General features: G+C 39.0%; 1 protein-coding gene across 3 annotated transcripts in view; it reads left to right on the top strand.

Annotated features, from left to right (window-relative positions):
• Positions 1-25,275, top strand: part of LRP2 (LDL receptor related protein 2) — a 187,660-nt gene that overhangs the window by 75,962 nt on the left and 86,423 nt on the right. For all 3 annotated transcript variants that reach the window (XM_034785710.1, XM_034785709.1, XM_034785708.1), the window contains 11 exons: positions 169-353; positions 1,643-1,871; positions 3,494-3,671; positions 5,693-5,821; positions 9,830-9,996; positions 16,685-16,828; positions 17,830-17,939; positions 19,243-19,420; positions 20,827-21,040; positions 22,789-23,028; positions 23,604-23,792. In XM_034785710.1, coding sequence (XP_034641601.1) covers positions 169-353; positions 1,643-1,871; positions 3,494-3,671; positions 5,693-5,821; positions 9,830-9,996; positions 16,685-16,828; positions 17,830-17,939; positions 19,243-19,420; positions 20,827-21,040; positions 22,789-23,028; positions 23,604-23,792 — 1,963 coding nt within the window. The remainder of the gene's footprint in view (positions 1-168; positions 354-1,642; positions 1,872-3,493; positions 3,672-5,692; positions 5,822-9,829; positions 9,997-16,684; positions 16,829-17,829; positions 17,940-19,242; positions 19,421-20,826; positions 21,041-22,788; positions 23,029-23,603; positions 23,793-25,275) is intronic.

The following is a 25,275-nucleotide window of genomic DNA, read 5'->3' as shown; positions in this document are numbered from 1 at the left end:
TTGCTCACCAATGGGAGCATGGGGTTCATAGACTGGGCCTTATTTTGTATAAGAAATCTAAAGGGTAAAGGTTACTTGTTTCCTCTTTTCCATAGCTTTCAAAGAGATGTTACCAATAGTGAATTGTAAATTATTTAGTGCCAACTAACTCTTCGATGTTTTTAACAGGTGTTTGACAGTGGTGTCACCGTGACTGAAAGTATAGCGGTAGACTGGGTAGGTCGCAATCTTTACTGGACAGACTTTGTTCTGGAAACAATTGAAGTCTCTAGAATGGATGGGAGCCACAGGACTGTGCTGATTAGTGAAAATATAACAAACCCAAGGGGACTAGTGTTAGATCCCAGAATTAAGTAAGATTTTTTTTGTTTTTGTTTTTAAAAAATAGTATTTTATAATGATTTCAATGGTAAAATAATTTTAATTTGTACCCAAAGTGCAATATTTAAGATGTAACCAAATTTATCGTAATTGTAAGTAACAATTAGGGTTTGGATTATAGGAAATTTCAAGTTTACTAAACTAAGTTTGTTCACAAGTCTCAGTTACAGGAAACACTTAACCTTATTCAAACCATAGTATAATACAGCCATTTGTTAACTGTCTTTCACCTTAATTACTCTTTGTTATCTTGAAACAGATGTTCTAACACTTACTTGTATGAAGTCTTGTTGTAGCTGTGTTGGTCCCAGTATATTGGAGAGACAAGATGGGTGAGATAATACCTTTTATTGGATCAACTTCTGTGGTCTCTCTTACCAACAGAAGTCGGACCAATAAAAGATATTGCCTCACCCACCTTGTCTCTCTAATGACACTTATTTCTTAGATAAGAGCTTATGCTTTATAATGTTAATATGATGTGGTTATTCAGTGTTGCATCACATAGCTACATACAGTCTAATGTGTCATGCCTGTATAGCACAGAGCTGGTTCTGTTGCACACTGAAAACATTTACACTACGTTAATTTGGGAGAGCTACCAGTAACTCATTAAGTGCTTTCCCATCTGAAGATGTGACAAAACAGTCAGTGCTGAATATTAATGGCAGATGAATCCCCCCCCTCCCCCCACACACACTATTTATGTACTGCTGCTGACTGTACTGAATAGTGGACGGTAAATCGACAAACCCCTGCATCCATATACTGTTTTATTAGCAGAGCGCTGGCAGTCTACTGTGCTCTCTAACAGCTTGAGTCTGACCTATGCTGTCAGTCATGCTGAGCTGCTCAGTTACGATAATATGGTAGCTGTATAGGGGACACACCGTGAAAGACACAAATGTCTATTTTATTAAGTTGGCATTAAGCAGTTCAGGAGTTGGAATGTAAATCATTTTATCTAAGAGTTGAAAAATAATCACATGATTATAAAATAACTTTGTTAGAATTACCAATTGTGTATTAAAGCTACAGCAGAAAACATGTTTAAAAATGTTTTATTATAAAAAAGATATGGTTACACTTATTTTGAAAAAGAAGAATCCTAATCCACTAATCCTACATTGATTCCTATACTGTTTATTGCATAGTATATTTCATAAGTGTCATTTTATTTTTGTCTAACAAGACTTTCTTTGAGATTTCTCAATATCCAAATAATTTTTCTCGATCAGTAACCACACATTACTTTTTACAGTGCTCATGTGATGTTCTGGACAGACTGGGGCCAAAATCCTCGAATTGAAAAAGCTAGCATGGATGGCACAATGCGAACAGTTATTGTTAGTGATAAAATCTACTGGCCCAATGGACTTTCCATTGATTATCCAAATAAACTGCTTTACTTTGCTGATGCCTATCTTGATTATATTGATTTTTGTGATTACAATGGAAACCACAGGCGACAGGTGGTAGCAAGTGACTTGGTAAGACAATAGTAATAAAAAAACTGTTTCCCATGGTTCTAAGGTTCTTTTATGGCCCCCATTACAGATGGGAACTAAGAGATTAAGTGAGTTGCCAAAGGCCATATAGCAGAGCAGGAAATTGAAATCGGGGTCCTGAGTCCAGGCTAGTGACCTAAACACTGAGCCATCCTTCCTCTCATCTGGCTCTGTTTTATAGCATGAAGTCTAAGGGCCCTATCCTCCAGTGCTACTAAACCCAGTGCATTGGATGTAGCTGAATTGTTATGTAAAGGTTTCACAACATAAGGGACATTCTGACTAACAATGAGATTGCCATAATATGCCTTGTGCTGCTGCTCTGTGTTGCTAGTACTCGCTATTGAGAGGAGCAAATGAGGAAAGCATGCCCCCACCTATCGTCATGGTGTGCGTTCCAGTGTGGTGGCAGCTAATATCTGCTACTATACTTCAGGTCATCATTGGTACCTCTCATCTCCATCTCCTCATGGTACACATTGTTGCTTGCAGCACAATTTTGCCCACGGTACTGCCTAGCCACACGTTATACCACCTATTTAGTCACAAGCAGGATTCAGTACTTTATGTAGTGCTGAACAGGTTTACCAGCTAATGCTATTAGAAACATAGAAGTATGTGAGGATTAATGTATGGAATTCCTCTTAATGCTAATAAGAATTACATTCACAAATCTTTCCATATTAAAACAGGAATCTATCCCTTTATATGGGATAGAAAATATGAACTAAATCTGTAATATGTAATATGCATATGTAATACATAATATAAGATTTATTTGGAGTGGCCATAACTGAAGTTAACTGTCCGTTTTGTGTTGTTTAGTTTATTAAGTGGATGAAAGGTGTGTGTGTCAGAGTGAGTGTGTAGGGGGACAAACTGGGCCATGTTCTTATTTTAGTTACAGCCTTGGTAACAGTTGCCATAATTGTGGATTGCGTAAACATGAGTTCTCTGTACTGCAATATGAAGGATGTGTTAAATCCTCAGCTACTATAAATAGGCATAACTCAATTTAAATCAATGAAGCTACTTGGATTTGCAACAATTGAGGCTCTGGCCCCACTTTTCTATGGCAGGACAAACCAGTTCTTGTTAAATTGGACCACTATAATCCTCAGCCCTCTTCTTTAATCCAAACCTAATTTCCCCCAGATTTGGATAAGTGACCCTCTACAACAGCCCAGTAAGCAACAGGGGATTTCAAAGGTACAAAGGGCACCCATCTCCCATTGACTTTTCCACTCATACCTTTGAAAATCGACACCCAGCCTTTATTTAATTGGACCCTCTGTTCTACCCTTACAACATCTGACAGCTCTATTGATCTTCCAGGCTATGCATCTTATATTTGACAATGACGGACTAATGTTTATTTACCAAGTGCTTTTTCATTTAAAAACTTATTTTTTTCCAGAAAAGCAATTAGCACCTATCCTCAGGTGACAGAGGAGAGGGTAAATCATTTGTATACGTACTGAAGGATGTGTGTGGGGTGACAGCTGTTATGTTTTCCACTGTGCTTAGCTTTGCTGTTATTTCAGTGCAAGCACTGGATAATAATACCAATGGAACTAAATTGGTAAATATTTTCTTGCCTTTAGGTATTGCGGCATCCACATGCTCTGACTCTCTTTGAAGATTTTGTGTATTGGAGTGACCGATACACTAATCGAGTCATTCGGGCCAACAAGTGGCATGGAGGAAACCAAACAATTATGATTTATAACATTCACCAGCCTTTGGGGATTGTTGCAGTCCATCCTGTTAAACAACCTGGTGGTAAGTCAAACAAAGCAACTTTGACAACACAAAAGCAAAATCTGCAATATGCATATACATAAACACTATTGGAATCATTCATGCCAACAAAGGGCATGGCTTAAAATAAGATTACATTGTTAACTGTATTCCCTGGCTGTTGGGGGTTGATCCAGTCCATCCCTCCTGGTGGTAAATCAAACAAAGTAATCTTGGCAATACAAACTCCAAACAGGCAAAATGTATAGTAAGGAACTGGTATCTGGAGTTTCTATGTTATTTATTTTTATCTTATTTAGTTAGTTAGTTACTTAGTTTAAGACAACCGACACCTTAGAATGCGTTTTACATTGTAAAACGTCTCTGGCTGGAATAGGTGGGTGAATTGCTTGCACACAATTATGTCACATTTTTAGATGAAATATCTTGCTGGCTTGCTTCTTAAACATTTTTACTTTGATTCATAGTGAAAAGGAAAGGGAAAAGAATGGTGCTATTCCATGGTGTGGCCATACCTTTAATACTATGTGCAGTTCTGGTCATCCCATTTCAAAAAAGATATATTAAAATTGGAAAAAGTACAGCGAAGGGAAGCAGAAATTATTGGAGGTATGGAACAGTTTCCATACAAGGAGAGAGTAAAAAGACTGGAACTGTACATCTTAGAAAAGAGATGACTAAGGGACGATATGGTAGATGTCAATAAAATCATGACTGGTGTAGAGAAAGTGAATAGGGAAGTGTTATTTATCCCTTCATGTAACACAAGAAGCAGGGGTCACCAAATGAACTGAATAAGCAGCAGGTTTAGAACAAACATAAGGAAGTACTTCTTAACACAATGCACAGTCAACCTGTGGAACTCATTGCTGGAGGGCTGTTCTGAAGGCCAAAATATAACTGCATTCAAAAAATAAGTTAGTTAGTTTGTGGAGATTATGTCCTTCAATGGCTATGTTCCAAGATGGTCAGGGATGCAATCCCATGCTCTGGGTGTCCTTAAGTCTCTGACTGCCAAAAGCTGGGATTGGGTGATAGAGTATGGACCACTTGATAATTTCCCTATTCTGTTCATTCCCCTGAAGCATCTGGCACTGGACACTGTCGGAAAACAGGATACTGAGCTAGATGGACTATTGGTCTGACCCAGGATGGTGGTTCTTATGTTTTTATATTAATCTACTGTATTATTCTTCTCTATCTTGAGTTCTGGTTTTATGCTGCTGCCTTACTGCTGTCTTGTTAATCTCTTTTTTTAATTTTTGGTAGGTTTTAAATTAGAAATGATGACATTTTATCCTTGAGTTTGTAGGCCTCTCAGATTAGCTAGATTAGCTTGCTGCTAATTGTTAGGGGTAGCTTCGAAACATGATTTCATTATGTGAAGATCACTCTTCATGAGAACTCCTCTTTAGTGGCAAGCTTGTGGGATTAAACAAAGCGATCTAACTTGGATATGCAATAAGTAGATCAGTGGTGATCAGAGAGACCATGTTCTCTCTGTAATTTTCATTTTAAAAGTTTAGTCTGGGATTTTCAAAGAGATCCATGGAGTTAGGCAATCAACTCCCACTAAAATTGAATGGGATTTGAGCACTTAACTAGCTTTCTTGGGATACTTTGAAAACCCCAGCCTTGAGAATGAATTTAAATCCTCTAAATTTGCCGTTATGGATAAGGTTAGTATGATCATGGACTGGGAATCCTGCACCACTCGCCATGCAGGGACATCAGGCATTGCAGATGGACTCCAATGTTCTGCATTATACAAATGAAATGAAATGGCTGGTATGTCAACAGCACTATTGTTTTAACAAAGGTTATTCAGTGTTACAGTGTCTTAGTGCGTTCCTGCTTCTAGAAAACGTAGTTCCTGCATTTAAAGAAATACAAATAAAGTACTGGCGTGGACTCATCCAACAGTTTTAACTTTTATAGGATTAGGACATAAATAGACATTGACTTGGAGTATATGCACAGAACTTCATGACCTATTGTACTGTTACTTCTTAGATTTACCAGTGCTTTCTTTTTAATCCTAGGTATCAATTCTTGTGCATCATCTTCCTGTAGCCACCTGTGCTTGCTTTCTTCATCAGGGCCTCGGTTTTATTCTTGTGCCTGCCCTTCAGGATGGACACTTTCTCCTGATAATGTGAACTGCATGAGAGGTAAGACCATAATAGTCAGAGATGCAAAAAAATAAAACAAGCAAAGAAAAAAGCCCTGTTGGATCATTGTCCATTCCTCTGCTAGGGCAGGATGGACCACACAAAATGGTGGATTGCTATTTATGGAAAATATATCCTACATCATTTTAGGCAGTTTGCGTGGAATGTACTTTTTGTTGAAGATTTGGGGCTAAATTTTTGCAAGCGCTCTGGGCCAGATTTTCAAATGCTCAGCACTCACAAGCTCTGGGGGCAGATTTTTGAAAGAACTCAGCTCCCATTTAGGCACCTATAAAGGAGCTAGATTTGTTAATAGCATTCAGCACATTGGGTGTTTTTGGCAGAAATACTAGTGAAAAGAGTTAATTTTTAGTAAATATTAGAGAATATTAACAGAATGTTGAACTTTTTTTTAACTATTCAGACTAGACACCTCATTCTAAGACTTGTAGTAATCCAATCAGAGAACCAAAGGAATATCATGTTGCAGTGTATGTAACTAATAATGCCTGATTGCCAAGGCTGGCAAAGAGTTGAATTATGGAGAACAATAGGAACTGTTGCAACATGCATCTGCTGTTCCTTGGGTAAAAATTCTGAGTACGAAGTTCAGGACCTCTAGAGGCACAAACTAGTATTACAAATACATGTGACTTGGGACTGATGAAAACTAACCTACCCAATTTGAATTTCAGATATCAGATAATTACACTGATTTGCCCTTGACCAATCTGCAGACCAAGGGTTGTTTGCAGAAGTCATTCAGCAAATTAATTTTCAAAAAATTCAAGAAAATCATACATTGCTTGGAGGGAATTCATGACCAGAAAAAGAGACTAAATGAGACAAAGAAAGCATTTGATGCGAATTGTTCACTTAGCTCTGGAGATGTGCAAAGTGCTTTGGTGTGTTTCTCAAGGGGAAGCTCCAGAGCACATGAAATTTAGGGTAGAAATGCTTCTGGGTTAAGTAAAGAGTGGGGTTCTGTGACTAATTCAGCAGACACCTTCTAACTCTCTGAGTTTTCAAGGGAAAATCGGTGGTGATTTTTTTTTTTTTTTTGCTGAATAGATCCTTAAGCAGTGTATTCTTCAAAAAGCCATATCCATTTCCCCTTATTATAAGAATGATAAACTAAATAAAGTGTTTTAAGTGTATATGCACCACACATTTGTTTTTCAATCTGGAGAGAAGGGGGCTACTCATGGAAGTATGCACTATACTCTAGAGTAAGAAGGTGTAGGGTTGGGGTTAGAGAGAGTACCATGAAAGAAATAGATTACACCTGTTATCAAGCAAACATGCACATGAGAAATGTTATGCATGTTTGCAAGAGTTTGCAGGATCTTTTATGCCACTAGCCAATGGGTCAAAATATTTGGAAAGTCTTGTCCTTTCTTCCTAGACCATAAACCAAGGGCGTACTGTGAAACTTCCTAAATCCATTTATGTACCATTGTGACCTTTTTCTAAATTCCATAGCTGTGCAATACATAGAATTGTGCAAGAAAAAGGGATCTGTAGAAATTTCTGTTTGAGTGAAGAAACTGAATACAACTTCAGGTGATTTTAATCTGTGTAGGCTTCTTTATTCTGTTTAGTTAAAACTTCTATTATACATTGAAAAAACAGCATATAGAAAACAGCAGATTTTATGTATGCATTAGATTTACTACAGGTCAGATCTTATCAGCAAAGGGTATTACACAACACTGCTAATTCTTTTCATGGTGAAAGATTTTAATTATCGCTAATGATTACAAAAGAATAGGCATTTGCCATTCTTCTTCAGAGATTTATTATGATCGTAATCCTTGCTGACATTGTTTAGTTTAGCTTGCCAGCACAAACTTTCAGCAGAAAGATTAAACTGACTTACACACATTTTGGCTGTATAGTGGTCTTTTCAACAGAGTGATATTGGGGAACTCTGCATAGGTAATTGGCATATCTAACCTTATGTTGATGGAAAAGTGTTAATTCCCAGATTGCACATTTTCTTGCTTTACAAAATGGCTTTGGTAATTTTGATCTCAAGGTTAGGTTTTATAGTAATTCTATTTTTAACATTTTTTGTGACATGAGTGTTAGAGATGTTACCATTTTGCTTGGTGAGTCTAAAAAAAAATGTAGACGTAACACTGAAATGTAAAATATTATGCTAACAAAGTAAATTTAGTGTCTCAAACTTTTAATTGAAATGGAATAAGACATTAATTTTATATAAAATAAAACGTAATCATGTAAATGTATATTGAAAGTAATAGCTATATGAAGGATATATTTTATGGACCTAATTCAGCTTCACTGATTTTAGATTCATGTAACTCCATGAGCTTCAGTGAAGTTACTCCAGAGCACAGAATCAGGCTCTACATATTCATAGTTGTGAAATAAAAAAACAACCCAACCAAACTCCTTGCTTTTAATATTCCATGGGTAGGTAATGAACTTATAACTAGGTTATTAGGTATAATATTAATGTGCATCTCAGGCACTTCCCATGTGACCTCCTTTCAGGCTAGGTTGACACTTAACATCCGTGTAAGGGGCAGCATGTAGCTGTGCTTAATGAGGAGCCTCCGTGGCAGGGAATTGTGACTCTGAGGCCTTGTCTGCCCTGGGGTATTTTTGTAGCGTATAGCTGCACTGATGCAAAACCCTGATGTAAATGCACAGCACCTCTAAACCAATGCAACACCCCCCCCCCAAGGTAAACAACCCCTTAGATCAGGGGCTCTCAAATTTCATTGCACCACGACCTCCTTCTGACAACAAAAATTACTACAGCACCTCAGGAGGGGGGACCAAAGCCTGAGCCTGCTCGAGCCCTGCCACCCCGAGGAGGGGGGTGCAAACCCGAAGTCCAAGGGCTTCAGCCCCAGGTAGGGGGCCTGTAACCTAAGCCCCACCGCCCAGGGCTGAACCCCTTAGACTTCGGCACTGGCCCCAGGCAGTGGGACTTGGGCTTCAGGCCTGGGCCCCAGCAAGTCTAAGCCAGCCCTGGCGACTCCATTAAAACGGGGACACAACTCACCTGGGGGTCCTGACCCGCAGTTTGAGAACCGCTGCCTTAGAGTGTCACAATTCTTCCCTGGTTCCACTGCGCTCCCGGAGGTGATGTAAGTTACTGCTGCCCTTTACATGGTGCAGTTTACTTTTCCACTACTACTGGCTCAGCTGTTCGAGCTGATACATTGCTCTCACTCCTCACCACTCTCTACTCATTCCCTGCTCATTTGTTCATGGCGATGGGCGAGGGCCTCGAGCTGCAGTCCCACTGAACCTGCTCTCTCCCATGTTCCCAAAGGCTGATCCTGGCAGAGATTAGGTGTTGGCTCATGCCCTTTTACTCCTCTCTGCACCTGCATGAGGACAAGTGACAATCTTATCCTTTATTATTAGTTCAATTAATAGAACTGAATGATTAATGACTAAAACTGGCTTTGTTTATTAGAGCAGTATTTTTTCAAGAGTTCTTTGTTATGGTCTTATATTAATTCAGCAAAGCACTTTGACTTATCTTTAAACTACTGATCTAATTACTTCACTGAAACTTAAGCACATGCTTAAAATCAAGCATATGCTTAACGGTCTTTCAATAGTGCCTAGATGACTTAGGAGCACATGTTTTATTGAAGTTCAATGGGGCCTGTGCTCCTAAATCACTTAGGCAGATTGCAAATCCCATATAAGTATTTTTCTGAATTAGGCCTATATTATAATATCCCGCAAACACTTACACTTGAGTAACTTTACTCATATGACTAGTTTCACTGACTTCAATGGTAGCTGCTAAGTTCTCAGTGCTTTTGAAAACCAGGTCACTGATTTCAGGGCTTAAATGTCATTTTAGGGTTATAACTAATACTCATTTTTGAAAAGCTTACTGTGTGTGCTCACAAATTCTGGCACAGTTAGCAAACACCATCCCATAGCATCCCATTTCCTTTACTGACTGAAATATATAGGAATATAATTCTGATTTCTATTATGTTGTTTTCGCAGTTGAACATCCCTTCCTTATTGCTGTAAGAGATAATATCATTTATGGGATTTCTCTTAACCCTGCGGAGAAGAGCAATGATGCCATGGTTCCAATAGCAGGAGTCCAGAATGGTGTTGATGTTGACTTTGACGCCTCGGAACAGATGATCTATTGGGTTGAAAATCCAGTAAGTTAATACTTGTGTTTGAAATGTGCACTAAAGGGACAACACCCACTTAAAAATGATACTTCTGTCTAATTTTTTAACATACTAATATTATAGATAATACTTACGTTACAATAACTCAAAGAAATGAAAGAAAATATTTCTTTATAGTTTTTCCATTTTGTTTATTAGTCAGTTTCATGGTTTCTTCTGTATATTCAGTTAGGGCTCAATCCTGCAAACACAGGAGTAACTTTACCCATGGGACTACTCATTAGAGTAAAGTAATTCATATGTGTGAATGTTTCAAGGGTTGGGCCCATAGCTTGTCAGTACAGAAAAATATGTTAAAAAAAAAAAAGGGGGGGGAGGGAGGATGTGATTTCAAAAAAACAACAATTTCCAGGGGGCTCTGGGGAGGTATAATGCTCTGAAACTAGTTTTACCTGATTTTAAAAAACTGACTACATTTGAAGTTGATGGTGCCCCTTTAATGTCTGCTCCTGCTGAGCTAATAAAATGGCTTGTTCTCTAAGGTCAACACAAAATATTTCCCAGCATTTGCAGTGTGGAAGCTTATTTAAAAGTCTGCGGAAGCCACTGAAATGGACTTAGCAAGGAGTCTGCTGATTCAGCAACAAGCAAGTTAGGCCGTGAAAACTCCCTTTTTAATTTTTTGCTGTTCTAAGTCCAGGAGAAGTGTGGTGTCAACCAAGGCATTCTCATGGGCTGTGCAGTACAGCAAGTTATTCATGTTAGCTTCTTACCTTGTAGGGATCCATGTAGGGATTTGCTTAATCTTCCCCCCACAGGTGAAAGTGGTGAAAATTTTTTGCCTTATTTTTTTTTTTTTTGCAGGTTTCTTCAAAAATAAAAAAGATGTTCTGGAGGAAAGAAACTAAAAATAGGGCTAGTAATGCAAGTTTTCCCTGTAAATATGTATTTAATTTTGTAATTAATTTGATTCAGCTATGTTTTATGTCCCCCCCCATTTTTTTAATGACCTTTCAAGCAATCAGATTTTACTGGAAAAAATAGTAGCAAAAGGTGATTTTCAAAGTTTCATGAACAAGTATTCATGAAAACCAAAGCTCTGATTCTGCAAATATTATTTTGCTTGTTTAAACACATACACCAGTGTTTGCAGGATCAGAACCTCATTTTAAATTCACATGCTCATGCTTTTATGGCAGAAGTGCTTGTACTCTAATTTGGTCACACGTAAGCAACACAGCTGGAATTTCTAATGTTCATGATGAAGGCATTAAATAAAATAAAAATCAAATAGATGTTAATCAAATTCCGATAGGACTTGATCCTGCAAGGTGCTGCACACCCTGGTTCCAATGCAGCAAAGCCCTTAAGCATGTACTTAACTTTAAGCACGAGTAGTCTCTTTGACGTTAATGGAACTACTCATGTGCTTACATTTATGCATATGCAGAATCTTTCGGCACCTTGCAGAATCAAGCCCATAATAAATGTGAGAAGGTAGTTATCGCCACACAGATATTCTGGGAGGAAAAAAGTGGCTACCTTAGTTAAATAAATAATTCATTTTGAATAATTTATTCAGCGCTAAAAAAAATAGCAGCTATTTCATAGATCCATAGATTCAAAGGCCAGAAGGGACCATTGTGATCATCTAGTCTGACCTCCTGTGTAACCCAGGCCATAGAACTTCCCTTAAATAAGTCCTAGAGCAGATCTTTTAGAAAAATATTTAAATTTTGATTTAAAAATTGTCAGTGATGGAGAATCACCATAACCCTTGGTAAATTGTTTCCATGTTTAATTACTCTCATCATTATTAATTTGCACCTTATTTCTACTCTGAATTTATCTAGCTTCCACTTCCACCCATTGGCTTGTGTTATACTTTTCTCTGCTAGATTGAAGAGCCCGTTATTAGGTGCTTGTTCTCCATTTAGACACTGTAATCAAGTCACCCTTTAACCTTCTATTTGTTAAGCTAAATAGACTGAAAGAGCTCAATCACTACAAAGCCAGTTTTCTAATACTTTAATTCTTTACGGTGAAAAACATTGTTTTGCTGATGAATTGACAAAATATTGTTTGGTACATGTTCAGTAAACTTTGTTTGTCGCCCGTCCTTTTACAAAAGTTCATTATGCATCAAAGTTTCAAATTCTCTTTTGTTCACAAAGATCTCAGGTTTCAAACATAATGTTGGTAGTTTCACAGAGCAATATGACCAGACCCTCTGATCTGAATTTTTCAAGCTAGGGAGTTGACTGGGAGCATGGGGAACTAAGGGCCTCATTCTGCAATCACTTACGCATGTACTTAACTTTACACATTGTGAACCGGATCCGCAACCTGTATAGATTGTCGTAGCTGAAATGAAGTAAATGGTGCTATGACAGCTGGGCCCAGTGAAGAATCTGGCCCACACCATGTATAGTTAAACATGTATATACATTCTTGCTGGTTTTGGGCCCAAGTTTGGCAGCTTGGGTCAAAAGGAAAAATATATATTTTATCACACGCAGCAATGAATGGCAAGGGGTGTGTGTGTGTGTTAGTGTTATCCTGGGTGCCTGTGTGTGTTAGATACCTGTGAGTGCTCATGCGTCCACAACTATTTGAGAAATGTGTGTATCCAGGACTACTCTTCTGGAAGTGTATTATTGCTTCATGTCTTCAAATGTCAGAAAAATTTAAAATTTAGTTATCCATTTTTAAGTCAAAAAAGACTTAAAATAATTCCTTTTGAAACATTCTCAGAGTCTTCGAACAATGGATTTGTGTTTTCCCATCGTCATAGTTCCTAACTGCCAGGAATTGTTAAGTAAATGTATTTATTTAGACTGTTTTTTCAGTAGAGAAACCATACTGAGTTCAAGAGTCTAATTTGATCCTAGCTGCTGTTTGAAAAAGCTCATTGCCAGCTCTCAGCTGGCAGCTACAGCTGAAATTTACCAAAAGTCTAACAATTCACCTGAAGGCTGTAGGCTGATGTATCAGTTCACATAAGTGGCAGCTGAAACTCCAGGTGCAGGCTGAGTTCTGCTAATACTATATTTAATTTGGAGTCTGCAGCCCCAGCTGGGCAAAGGGACTCAGGGTGATTATGATATGCCCCCAACCCAGATCCCTGACCTCCAAGGGGGCCTCCTGGGCAGTCCCCATTGCCATTGGTTGTTGCCATTGTCAGTCCTGACAGGACTGAGGCACCCAGGGTGCACATACAGAGTCTTTTCATCATGGACTCTTCTCTATAATATGTATTTCTCTCAGATCTAAGTGTGTCAGCAAATTGCCTACACTTCCCTTATGTTCCTTTTTTACACCACCATTCTTTCTTATCACCCCATTTTGGTTCTGTCCCTTGGGCTTTGCCTACCTTAGCATACTTTGTAGCTATAATTCTCCCTCCATGGTGGCAACAGTTGAGGCTATAGTATAAACAGAGTTTAGGTAATTCCCACTTTGTTGTCCAACTCTGCTTGTAGAAAGCTTAGATGACATGGTGGAAAAATACCTGAGCCCTGTCTTCACTACAGTCTTTGCTGGGGGACCTACATGGATGGAGAACTACCCGGGTCCTAATTTACTCAGGATTGGAAGACATAATGGTAAAAATGTTTGAGCCTCATCTACACTAGTACATAAAATGCTGGTAGCAATGGTGCGAAAACACACGCACTAATTTTCCTAGTGAAGGCAAAGCTTGCAGTCTGCGGCACCTGGTTCTGTTCCTTTTCCATTTTCTTCCTGACCCTTCTTGTCCTCATTTTGTGCCCCAGGTTCTGCTTTTTCATCTACAGACAACCCATCCCCCTTAATTACAATTTTTGAATAAAATAATTAAAAGTAACCAAAACAAACAAAGAACCCCCCTCCTCTCCACACCCACTCAACACACCACCAAGGTAGGTGCAGCACTATCACAGAATTCTCATTATCCTCTGCTTATAACCCTTGACTCCCATTCACACCACTTATTCCCTATGTGTTTACCTTCCATTCCTTAGACTGTAAACACTTCATAACAGATACCTCTCTTATTATACGTCTGTGAGGTGCTTAGGTAACTTTAGGTGGATAAATGAATAAAGATATAATAAGCATCTACCAGGCTGTTGAAGACTAGTGTTTTGTTTTTTAAGCTTTTTATTAAGGTGAAGTTACAATAAAAAGTTAACATATGACATTGTACGTTACTTTTTACTTATTCAGCATCAGGTTAATAGTCAAAGAACCTGGCTAAAGATTATGACTTCCTGGCTTGTGAGCCTTCCTTCTCTGAGTGTGCTAAAAAGGGTGATAGAATTTCTAAATACCTGTCCTCTTTTTGGCTCTTCTCTTGTACTTGGTATGAAAGCTTTTCCACTGAAGGACAGTCCATAGTTCACTATATCCCAATTCCACAGAAGAAGGTCCCTTTTCCCCAAGAATGCAATACAAAGTCTTGCTGCGAACAGTAAAAAAGAAATTAATTTATTGTTCTGTTTAAAATGTAGATCCTTTACTGGAGCATTAAGTAAGCAAATGAGGGAATCTATAGGAAGCCAGCATTTTGTCATAGAAGACTAGTGTTTTCACTGTGAAAAATATATTAAAATAGGAAAAACGAGACTAGAAAACAGTACGAAAAATAATATTATTTCTTGCTTTTCCCTTTGCCATAGACATAGTGACTTGAGGGAGGATTAATTGTCTAGCAGTACTGTGGAGATATGCCACTTGGCTTAAGCAGGTACCAGTCTGTTGAAGGCAGAGAAGTTATGCCTGCTTATGACAATTTGACCCAGTATCCACACAGCGGTAGCCTTTGCAGCTGATAAGATACTTGCTGTCAGAATGCCTGCGTTAATGATGAGATTTTAAACAAGCAATTTAATACTACGCTGGGGGGAGTAGTGTGCACGTGCTGTGTGTTTACAAACTTACTGTACATACAGTACAGTACTATAGTTGGGAGGTGCCCCTGCTTTACCCCACAAAGGCACAGCCCACTGGTACTGGAGATGAGGCAGGCAAGGAAGCTGAAGGTGCTATAGGCTAGGAGAAGCACATTGCGCAGCAGCGGCAGCTTCCTCTACTCTGCAAGCACCAGGGGTGGGTGGGCTCAACCCTCAGCCTGCCCATTTCCCCCAAGCCCCCATCCTTGACCTGCCTCTTCTCCCACCCCAGCTCCTCCCCCTTTACTTCCCATGCTGCATCCTCGCTCCTCCCTCCCCTCCCTTCTAAACGCCGCAAGCCAGCTGATTGCCGCTGGCAGGAGGCAGGGGAGGGGGGAAGGCACTCTAAGTCCTTGCTCCTCCCCCCTCCCTCCTGCCTGGGGCAATCAGCTGACTTGCAGTGTTTAGGGGGCAGGAGGGGGGGGAAGGAGCAAGGACTTGGCATGCAGGCTCCCCCTCCCTCCCCCCCGCCTCCTGCCCAGAGCAATCAGCTGGCTTGTGGCATTGGGGAGGCAGGGGAGGGAGGGGGAGCCTGTGCGCCCAGTCCTCGCTCCTTCCCCCTCCCTCCTGCCCCCAAAACGCCGCAAGCCAGCTGATTGCCAGGGGGAGGAGGAGGAAGGCGCTGATCTGTGGGGTCTGGCTGTGGGGAGGAGGGGGCGTAGGGAGATAGCAGGCAGCCAAACAATGTAAGAGTGGAGCATTGCACAACTTTAAATGAGTATGTTCCCTAATTGATCAGCAACGAAACAACATAACCGGGACGACTTGAAGTGAGGAGTTACTGTATCCCTGAACAAGTTCTGTAAAGTTGAAGTAAACTCAGAAAATCAACCAGAGCAGCTATAGTAGTCAGCTCTGCAGATCCCTGTCTGGTCAGCAGACTTCCGGATGTGTCTCTGAAGGCATTCCTAAGGGCCAGTTTACCTTACCGCTTAAGTAACTTATGTCACTCAGGAGTGTGAAAAATCACCCCCCCCCCCCCGGAGTGGCGTAAGTTACATTGACTTAAGCGCTGTTCACACTGGTGCTATGATGGCGGGAGATGGTCTCCCGCCGACATAGCTTCCGCCTCCCACGGAGATGGAGTAATGATGCTGATGGGAGAGCGCTCTCCTGTTGGCATAGAGCTCCTTCAGCAGACGTGCTACACTGGCACAGCTGCATCAGTGCACCTGCGCCAATGTAGCGCTGTAGTATAGACTTGCCCTAAGTGTCATCCACAGAAAGATAGCAACTAGTGTTGGAGATTCCATAGGGTTTACACTCCTGGAGCAAGAGTGGGTAGGATCACTGGGATAAACTTAGTCAAGTTTCCTGACATTATAACTGTTTTCAAAGTACAAATCTTAAAAAGTTATACTGGGGAAAAGACCACATAATTTTCTTTTATTGTGTTTAAACTGTATCAGAGATGTTTATCACAGACCTTCCTTGAGTTTTTCCTAATAAAGTGTTCATACCATAGTATGATTATATATAACTGTGAAAGATATAAACTCCAACCTTCTATTCTAAGCATAACAATTTTACATCCTCCAGTCAGGATAGAGAGTAGTAATGTTTCTTTATATAATGTAGCTTTTAAGATTTAAAATAATATTTTTGAAGCTCTTTTGTACTGTGCATATACATATAAATTCTACTAGCTGTGTTGGATTTGCTTTTTCCTAAGCAAATTAGTATCACGTGAGGGAAGTTCTTGTGAAGAGGAAGAAATATGTTATTTTCTTTGTGACATTGCCCTCGACATTTTCTCACTTTTCTTATCTTTTTTCCCCAAGGGTGAAATTCACAGGGCGAAGTCAGATGGAACTAACAGGACAGTATTTGCTCCAGCAGCTGTTATTGGTGCTCCTATTGGCCTGGCTTTAGACTGGATATCTGCAAACCTGTATTATAGTAACCCTGGCACACAGTCAGTTGAGGTACTTATTTGATAAATACAATTTAAAGGTGAAAGCCTGAATTTTTCTTTCAGAGGCCATACATACAGCTTCAAAGCAGCAAGGCATTCTGCGGAAATAAAGCAGCTTTATTTTAAAACTGAGTATTAAGGACAAAAAACAGAAAAAAATACAAAATTTAGTTGCCTAAAGTATCAAACTAAATAAATCAAACTCGAATCTGGACATATGTATATAGCCAATGTGATTTTAAAAGCAATACTTCATAGGAGCATCCATTTACCTGTGCACAGATCTATTTTTTCTTCAAATCAGTAAGCTCTCTGATGTTGTTTGATGCTGATAAATCCTCAAGACACTAGAGTGGAATGATGTATTACAGTTCTGCATTAAAGTCTAAGCTCCACATCCTATGCCTACTGAAATTAGTGGGAGTTTTACCATTGGCTGCAATGAAAGAAAGTTCAGGTCCCAAATGCTGTGGTGTGGTTTGGTGTGTTGTGGCTCACAAGAGACTAGCCGCTTGAAAGTAGGTAGAGGATAAAAAGACCAGGGTTATTTAGAGTGGAAAGAAGAGGAGTAATGGATGATCAGGGATTTCTCTGTCCCAGAATAATAAAAGGGGGGCATGTGATTAAATTAAAAGGAAACTAATTTTAAACAGGTTAAAAAGAAATATTTTGTAAAGCAGCATAAAATCAACGTGAACCTCACTTAACACCTCTAGTGTTATACCGAAGAATGGAAGCAGTTTAGTAAGGATTTTAGTGACTTTTATGAACAGGAATCATTTGCAGTTATGCTAGCTAAATTAAGTATCACAGGGAGTTCGTTGGAGAAGTACTTGTCAGAGGAGAGAGCCTATTGGAGAAGTACAGAACCCAGTGCTTTTTCTTCATAGTGCTTGTGTTAACCTTTTCTTCAGCTTGGACCTATGTGGGTTCAGGCTGTCCAGGTTTTAGTTTGAAATTATACTGTCAATTCCACATTGCAGACCCTAATTGTGCTAAACATTTATGTAGGTACTGAAGCTACATGGTGAAGTAAAGTACAGAAAAACTCTGATTACCAATGATGGTACCCCTACTGGAGCTGGAGTGCCAATTGGTTTGGCTGTTGATCCAGCACGAGGGTAAGTTTCCAAAATAGTTTTTTCTTTACTTATGCTTTATTTTCTAAGTTATATCAGCTTGGTATAGTAAATACTTTCTCAATTATTTTATTTCTCTCCTAATTTTTAGGGTTTGTATGATGGGTGGCGATGAAAATTTGTTGCAGGCATAAAATTGGCATACACAGAGTTTGTTTTTTAAAATTATATTTGGGTTGAATCTGTTAATCTTTTAAAACTATAGTTAGAGCCTAATATGCAATGCGATCAATTACATGAATGCATAAATTGCTGCATAGTTGCAGAATATTTTTTAATTGTCACATAATTTGAATTTTGGAGCACAGCTTTCATTTAAAGAAATTTAATCTCAAGCCATTTTGACTGCAAAGAAAACCTTCAAAATATCAACCCAGTGCAAAGTGATAGAAGGATGACTGTCTGGGGCCTTGTCTACAATGGGAAAAGGCACCATGTTAGAAAACATGTTAACTCACACATTTTAACTACCATGATGTTAACATGATTTTACCTCCCCCATCCAAAATGGCAACTCTCCATTTTAGTCCTTATTATAAATATTAAGATAATGTCTCTGGGTAAAAGTTTATTCTTTTTTTTTTTTTTTTTTTTTTTGCTGATCAAGCTTAGCAAAATACAAAAAAACCCCTCATAAACATTGAAAAGTAAATTAGATCCTGGAGCTGGCTGTGTCTCTACAGCCGTGTCGCTAAAAGTCATGCAGTGTAGTCACTGTTTGTCGGCTCTCCTGCCGACAAAAATCTTCTACCCCCAATGAGTGGCATTTGTGTTGTTGGCAGGAGAGCACTCCTGTTGACAACGTGCTGTTCACACTGGCACTTTGTCTTTTTTTTTTTTGCGGGGGTGGGGGGGGGAGAGACAGTGTTTAATACCGCTGAAAGACAAAAGTTTTGTCATTCAATTGCCAGTATGGACATAGCCTTAGACATTTTTGGTTTTAGTTTAGTTCATTCCAAACCCAATTTTGAAATCTCAGAATCTTCTGCAAAATGGAAATTATCTCTGTTAGATTCTTAGCATTTGCTGAGTTTTAGTAATTTAAGATGTTGTGAGTGGTTCAGGAAAGGAAATATTTTTTCTTAAACTATCTTTAACATGACAATGTTCCGATAAAGTGAAACATGTTGTTGGACCTGATTGAGCAGTCCATCCCTACTCAGAACATATTGAAGTATTTTGCTGAGTAGCACAGTAGACTTAAGCATATTCTTAAATGCTTTGATGAACCGGGGCCTTAGATTCTTACCTGCTTCTGTAATTGCTGCGATAACATATGTTTCAGGAAACTGTATTGGACAGACCAAGGAACTGACAGCGGGGTCCCAGCAAAGATTGCCAGTGCAAACATGGATGGCTCAGATATAAAAACCCTCTTCACTGGTAACCTTGACCATGTAGAGTTTATTACCATTGACATTAAGGAACAGAAGTTGTACTGGGCTGTCACAAGCACGGGAGTGGTATGAATTTTTATATATTGTTGCTGTAGTATCTGCGTGCCCATTTCTGCAGCCGTAACTCGCATGAGTAGTTCACTTATTTAACTGAGAATAATCATGTGACTAAAAGTTGCAGGCCGAATATGACTGATTCGTACACTATACGGTAGCTGCTGGACTGGAATGAAACTTGCTTTTTAGAATTTCAATGAGAGTTGAATGCCTAACTGCCTTTTGTGCCTCTCCCTCCATGGGTACTGAAACAGCATTTGGGTATAGGGAAGATACAGTACTCTTGTTTACCAAATAAAGTGTTTATCCAGTGTCCCCATGGAAGAGTGTGCACTCACATGTTCCATAACATTAAAAAAGCCATTGTGTTTCCTCCAGTGATTTTTAACTACTGGACAATTGAACCCTCAAGGGCTCCTATATCCTGCTCATATATGCTGCTGTGAGTCAGGCAGAGTCCAGAGGAATCTCTCAGTGGGAGCAGGAACATATCTTTCTGATTCATAACTGTCAGGAGTGTACCTGGGAGGTCCAGGATGGCATTAGTTAGAACAGCCTTTCAGTGAATGACATCAAAGTTTGTGAGAGAAAAGGTGTGAACTATTCACTCAATTCTGCCAGTGTTATTGAACAGTGTATCCTTTAGCACAAGGGTTCTCAAACTGCGGGTCGGGACCCCTCAGGGGGTCATGAGGTTATTACATGGGGGGTCGCAAGCTGTCAGCCTCCACCCCAAACCCCACTTTGCCTCCAGCATTTATAATGGTGTTAAATATGTAAAAAAGAGTGTTTTTAATGTCTAAGGTGGGGGGGGTCGCAAACACAGGCTTGCTATGTGAAAGGGGTCACCAGTACAAAAGTTTGAGAACCACTGTGGGTAGTGGTGCCCACTTAAAAAAAAAAGAAAAAGAATAAAGTAGATGAAAATACACCTCTACCCCGATATAACGCGACCCAATATAACATGAATTCGGATATACGCGGTAAAGCAGCGCTCCAGGGGGGCAGGGCTGCATCCTCAGGCAGATCAAAGCAAGTTCAATATAACGCAGTTTCACCTATAACGCAGTAAGATTTTTTGGCCCCCGAGGACAGCGTTATATCGGGGTAGAGGTGTACTTGTGTGTGTTAATGAGACATGGGTGAATAATATTTTTACTAACAGTAATTTTGCTCTTATACAATTATATCTTTTTTTCTTTTCTCAAAGTGGCTTTTATTTTAGATTGTCATTAGCTGTTTTGAAAAATGACAAGTTTGTTAAATTTTAATGGAAAGAAAAGAATAGTTCTTAAAAAAAACCAACCACCCCCCAACTCTCACCCCAAACCTGAGAAAAATGCATAGATTTCTGTTCATAGAAAGAGTTTATCAGCATGTATAAAATTCTAATGAAATTCTAACTGATCTCTTAGATTGAAAAAGGCAATGTGGATGGTACAAATCGTGTGACCCTGGTTCTTCATCTCTCTCACCCCTGGGGAATCGCTGTCTATGATTCCTTTCTGTACTATACTGATCGAGACTATGAGGTCATTGAGCGGGTTGACAAGTCCACTGGAGCGAACAAAGTCGTGATGAGAGACAATGTTCCAAGACTGAAGTGCCTACGAGTGTATTATAGAGACAGTGAGTATTTGCTACAATTTAAAGGGGCAGTGTCAGGAAGTCTAAATTTTGAAAAATCTACCATCCTGATAACAAGAATATGAAACGTTATTAAATTGCCAACAAGATGGCATGGCAAACCGCAAACCATAAATTAGTCAGGTGGTGGTTTGGGTTTCTGAGAGCATCCTTACACATCATGCAGGTGCATAGAAGTGTATAGTCGCATTCCTCAGCTCTACAGTATTTGTCTGCTCATTTCTTTTCAGTCAGATTACTGAAGTATACAAGAGTCATGTTCTACAAGAGCATTCCTTTGAAACCAAACTAAGTGAGTAGGGCTAATTTTAGACTTGCCAGCTTTGATGGTATGTTGATAAAACATGAGCTTACTTATGGGATGTGCAGTAGGATTTATATACGTCTTTAACACAACATTTTAGTGCTGTTTTGTATTTGTAGTTCTGAGACAAATTAATGTTACTGCAGTTTCAAATATTTCTATCGTTCTTGTGTAGGTATCTCTATTTTAAGAGTTTCAAGATATTTATTGGACCTCAGAGGAGATGATCATAATGGTCCTTTCTGGCCTTAAAATGTGTGAATGTAGTTTAGGGTTGTTTTTGTTAGTTTTGATTTCAGTATGATTTCTAGTAGTATGGTATGGAAATAATGCAGGTACATTAACTTTCACTGCTCTGTACTAACACAGTCTGTGTTAACTTTTTCTGGAAGAGCAGGGAGTTCTGACTGATTGTAGAGATCGTTCTCACATGTATAGTTGAGATCTGAACTTCCACAATGTCTAACAGTGTTATGCTCTAGTTTTGATGTTGGGCTCATTGCTAGTTAGTTTATTAATTTCTGTGTTCAAATGTCCTCAAGTAATTTGTAAAACTAGTTGATTAATTCACAGTGAATAATATTTTGCTGTGAATTTTAGCATCCTTTTCTACTTGCAAATTGTCCATGAGCAGTTTTCAGTTTTCTCCAATATGTTTGTCCTTTTTCAAAATTTTTCCCTAATGATTTCTGTGAATAAATCTTGGTATTTTATTAGATTATTTGGTATTGAAATATGAAATGCAATCCATGTGGTTAATTTTCATAAGAAAAATTGGTCAGATGATGGTGTCATTGTTTTCTGACTGAAAGAGCACAATTTATTGAAGTAAGTTTCTGTGGAAATGTATTTCTGAGTTCAAAATTCAGTTCCTCTGAATGTTCTGATAGTCATGTAAAATTCTGTTTTCACAAACATTCCTGGATATAACTTCATTTGCTTGAATATTCTCAGGAACAGAACACAAAGGGGTATGAATATTTGCAAAGCAAATTTAGTTTTTTTTATTTGAGGACAATCACATGAGGCATTTCCCAGCTCTAATAATTAGTTGTGTGGTTATCCAGTTAGGATTTTGCTGTCGCATCTGTTTTTACAGTAAGTTTACAGCTGTAACTTTAACTGAAAAATTCATTCTGGAATTTCATGAGCTAGTTTGCTTCAAATTTATATGAGCGTCATATCTGATCCTGAAAAAACATGCTCTACTGAAGTTCTCTTCATCTTAGGTGAGAGGAGTCCAAACGCTTATATTTATTTGCCACAGTTCAAAATTATTAAGATTCTTACTGTTGCTGCTTATTGTTATTAGTCACTTTCCTGATAAGCTTGTGGCGTGTATACATTTTATTCTAGAACAATGAGAGTTTATAATGAACAGCTGCACTATTGAGGTTTTATATGCATCTGTTTCTTTCTGACACAGATTCTGCTGGTTCCTCAAATGGCTGCAGTAACAATATTGGAGTTTGTCAGCAGCTTTGTCTGCCTGTGCCTGGTGGACTATTTTCCTGTGCCTGTGCCACTGGCTTCCAGCTAAATCATGATAACAGGACCTGTTCCCCATATAGTTCCTTTGTAATTGTTTCCATGCTGTCCGCAATTAAAGGATTTAGTTTAGAGACATCTGATCACTCTGAAGCCATGGTGCCGTTGGCAGGAAGAGGTATGTGAAGATTGTAGTAGATGAGAAAAATCTCTTTATGCCTATTGTGGTCATTTTCTGTTAAAGATTTGTAATGCTCTGGTGATTGCTTATGTGACATATGGAGTATTTAACAACAAGACTAATATACTGAATAAGAATATTGCCTAGACATCATGCCATGGAGGTAAGGTATGTATAAAATTCAGTGGCATGTACCGATCTCCACATAAAGGCCTAAATTTTCAGAAGACAACCTCTTTTTGCAGATGTAGTTTGTGAGTTTAATTTTAGCACACTGTAATAATCAGATTTTATTAGTTTAATATTCTCATACACTATTTTAAATATTGAACTACAGAGCCATAATAATACGATGCTCTGCACATTAACAGAGAAGCCAGTTATATGATCTTATCTGAAAGTTTACATATAAAGAGTACCATGGCAATGTAAATTGATGGTAGATTTTATGTCATGAGATTTTATGCCATGACAACCTCAATTCACTTGTCATTGCAAATAACATAAACCACAAATTTTAAATAAAATACTTTATATTAAAAATAATTGATTGCTTTTTAAAAATGTTTCAGGACGAAATGCACTTCATGTGGATGTTCACATGCCTTCTGGTTTCATTTACTGGTGTGACTTCAGCAGCACTGTTTCTTCCCAGAATGCAATACGTAAAATTAAGCCAGATGGTTCTTATTTTAGAAACGTTATTACAAATGGAATAGGACGAAATGGAATCCGTGGCATTGCAATTGATTGGGTAGCAGGTAAGCAGAACTGCTGCATAGCTGAATTTATAATAAAGGTTTCTCTGTATATGTTGTAGGAATCTTTAGACTAATAATTAGTTTTATAGAAAAAAAAAAACTCATGGAAACATTTCAAAGGGAAACCATGTATGCTTTTAGCTAGTGCTGTATATGCAGAGTGGTTTTAAAATGAAAAAAATGTATGAAGGGCAGCAGTCCCATTGATTACAGTAGGAGTTGAATGAACAAAGTAGAGGACAGAATTTGGCTCTAAGCTGTAGACTTAAAACCATGCTTTCCAATTAATATTGCAAGTTAAATCAAACAGCAAGTTATAATTAATGCAAATACCAACTTTTTAGAAAGCATTTATTCATTTAACACTAAACAGGAGATCTTTGTCAAGGGCATACATTTTTTTTGTTTCTTTGGTGTAATTCCTTCTGGGCGTGTCTACGCTGCACTGTTTTTTGGTGGTGTGTAGTGCACATACACATGGGTATAAGTAGCAATATAGACGATGAAGCAAGGCTTAGGTTAGTAGACTACAGACATGCCTGAAGGGTGTGGGTATGTACCTGACTATGTACCCTACATGGCTCTCTGCACACCCAAACTCTGCGTCCCCATCTAAACTGCTGTTTTTAACAGTGTAGTGTCATGCTGCTGGAGCCTTTCTCTGCTCCAGGAAAAGACTCCAGTTGTGTAGAAAGATTCTGCCAGCTCCCTCCCCACTGCAGAAACTCTTCTCCACCACTGGGAAAGTCTCCAGCAGCTCCCATCCCTGCTGCAGGGAAAGACTCTGGCAGTGGGGAAAGGCTCTGGCAGGGGTGAAGCAGTGGGGAAAGGCTCTGCCAGCTCCCCGCTGCTGGAGCCCTTCTCCACAGAAGGGAACGACTCCAGCAGTGGGGAATGGCTCTTGCAGGGGAAGGCTGTGGGGAAAGAGTCAGCCTTTCCTCACCTCAGTGAAAGGCTCCATCAGCAGGGAGCTGCTGAAGCATTTCCCCTCTGCCTTCCCTCTCCCAGAGCCCGTCACTAGCATGTGTAGCTACACACCTCAGGGTGGATGCGGTGTGCTTTTCACTGTGGCATGTATTACACATATACTACTTGCCGCCACCAGTGGTGTATATATAGACATAGTGTCTTTAGTTTCAAATAAAATGCTAAGGAAAAATGTTAATGTTGATTTGAAGCAATGTAATAAAACAAGACCTTTGAACTAAATACATATTGTTATATGAAACCATGATGATGACCTATATGAATGGGCCAAATTCTGTCTCAATTATGCCTGTGCAGCCCACTGAAGTTAGTAAGGATGGATGAATGAATCAAGGGCAGAATTTGAATAATGTTATTTTGTGGTACTGTTTGTCTAATTCTTCACAGTTAAGCATCTATTTTTAAAGTTCTTTCCAAGGAAGCAAATGCCCTAACCAGCTATATACTTAGGTCTTTGCTTATCATAATTTTATGATTCATTTTATGATCACCCATT

Source organism: Trachemys scripta, chromosome 11 (genome assembly GCF_013100865.1).
Source record: "Trachemys scripta elegans isolate TJP31775 chromosome 11, CAS_Tse_1.0, whole genome shotgun sequence".
In the NCBI taxonomy this organism is placed as follows: domain Eukaryota; kingdom Metazoa; phylum Chordata; order Testudines; family Emydidae; genus Trachemys; species Trachemys scripta.
The sequence above is the reverse complement of the archived record's forward strand: the minus strand, read 5'-3'. Positions and strand labels throughout refer to the sequence as shown.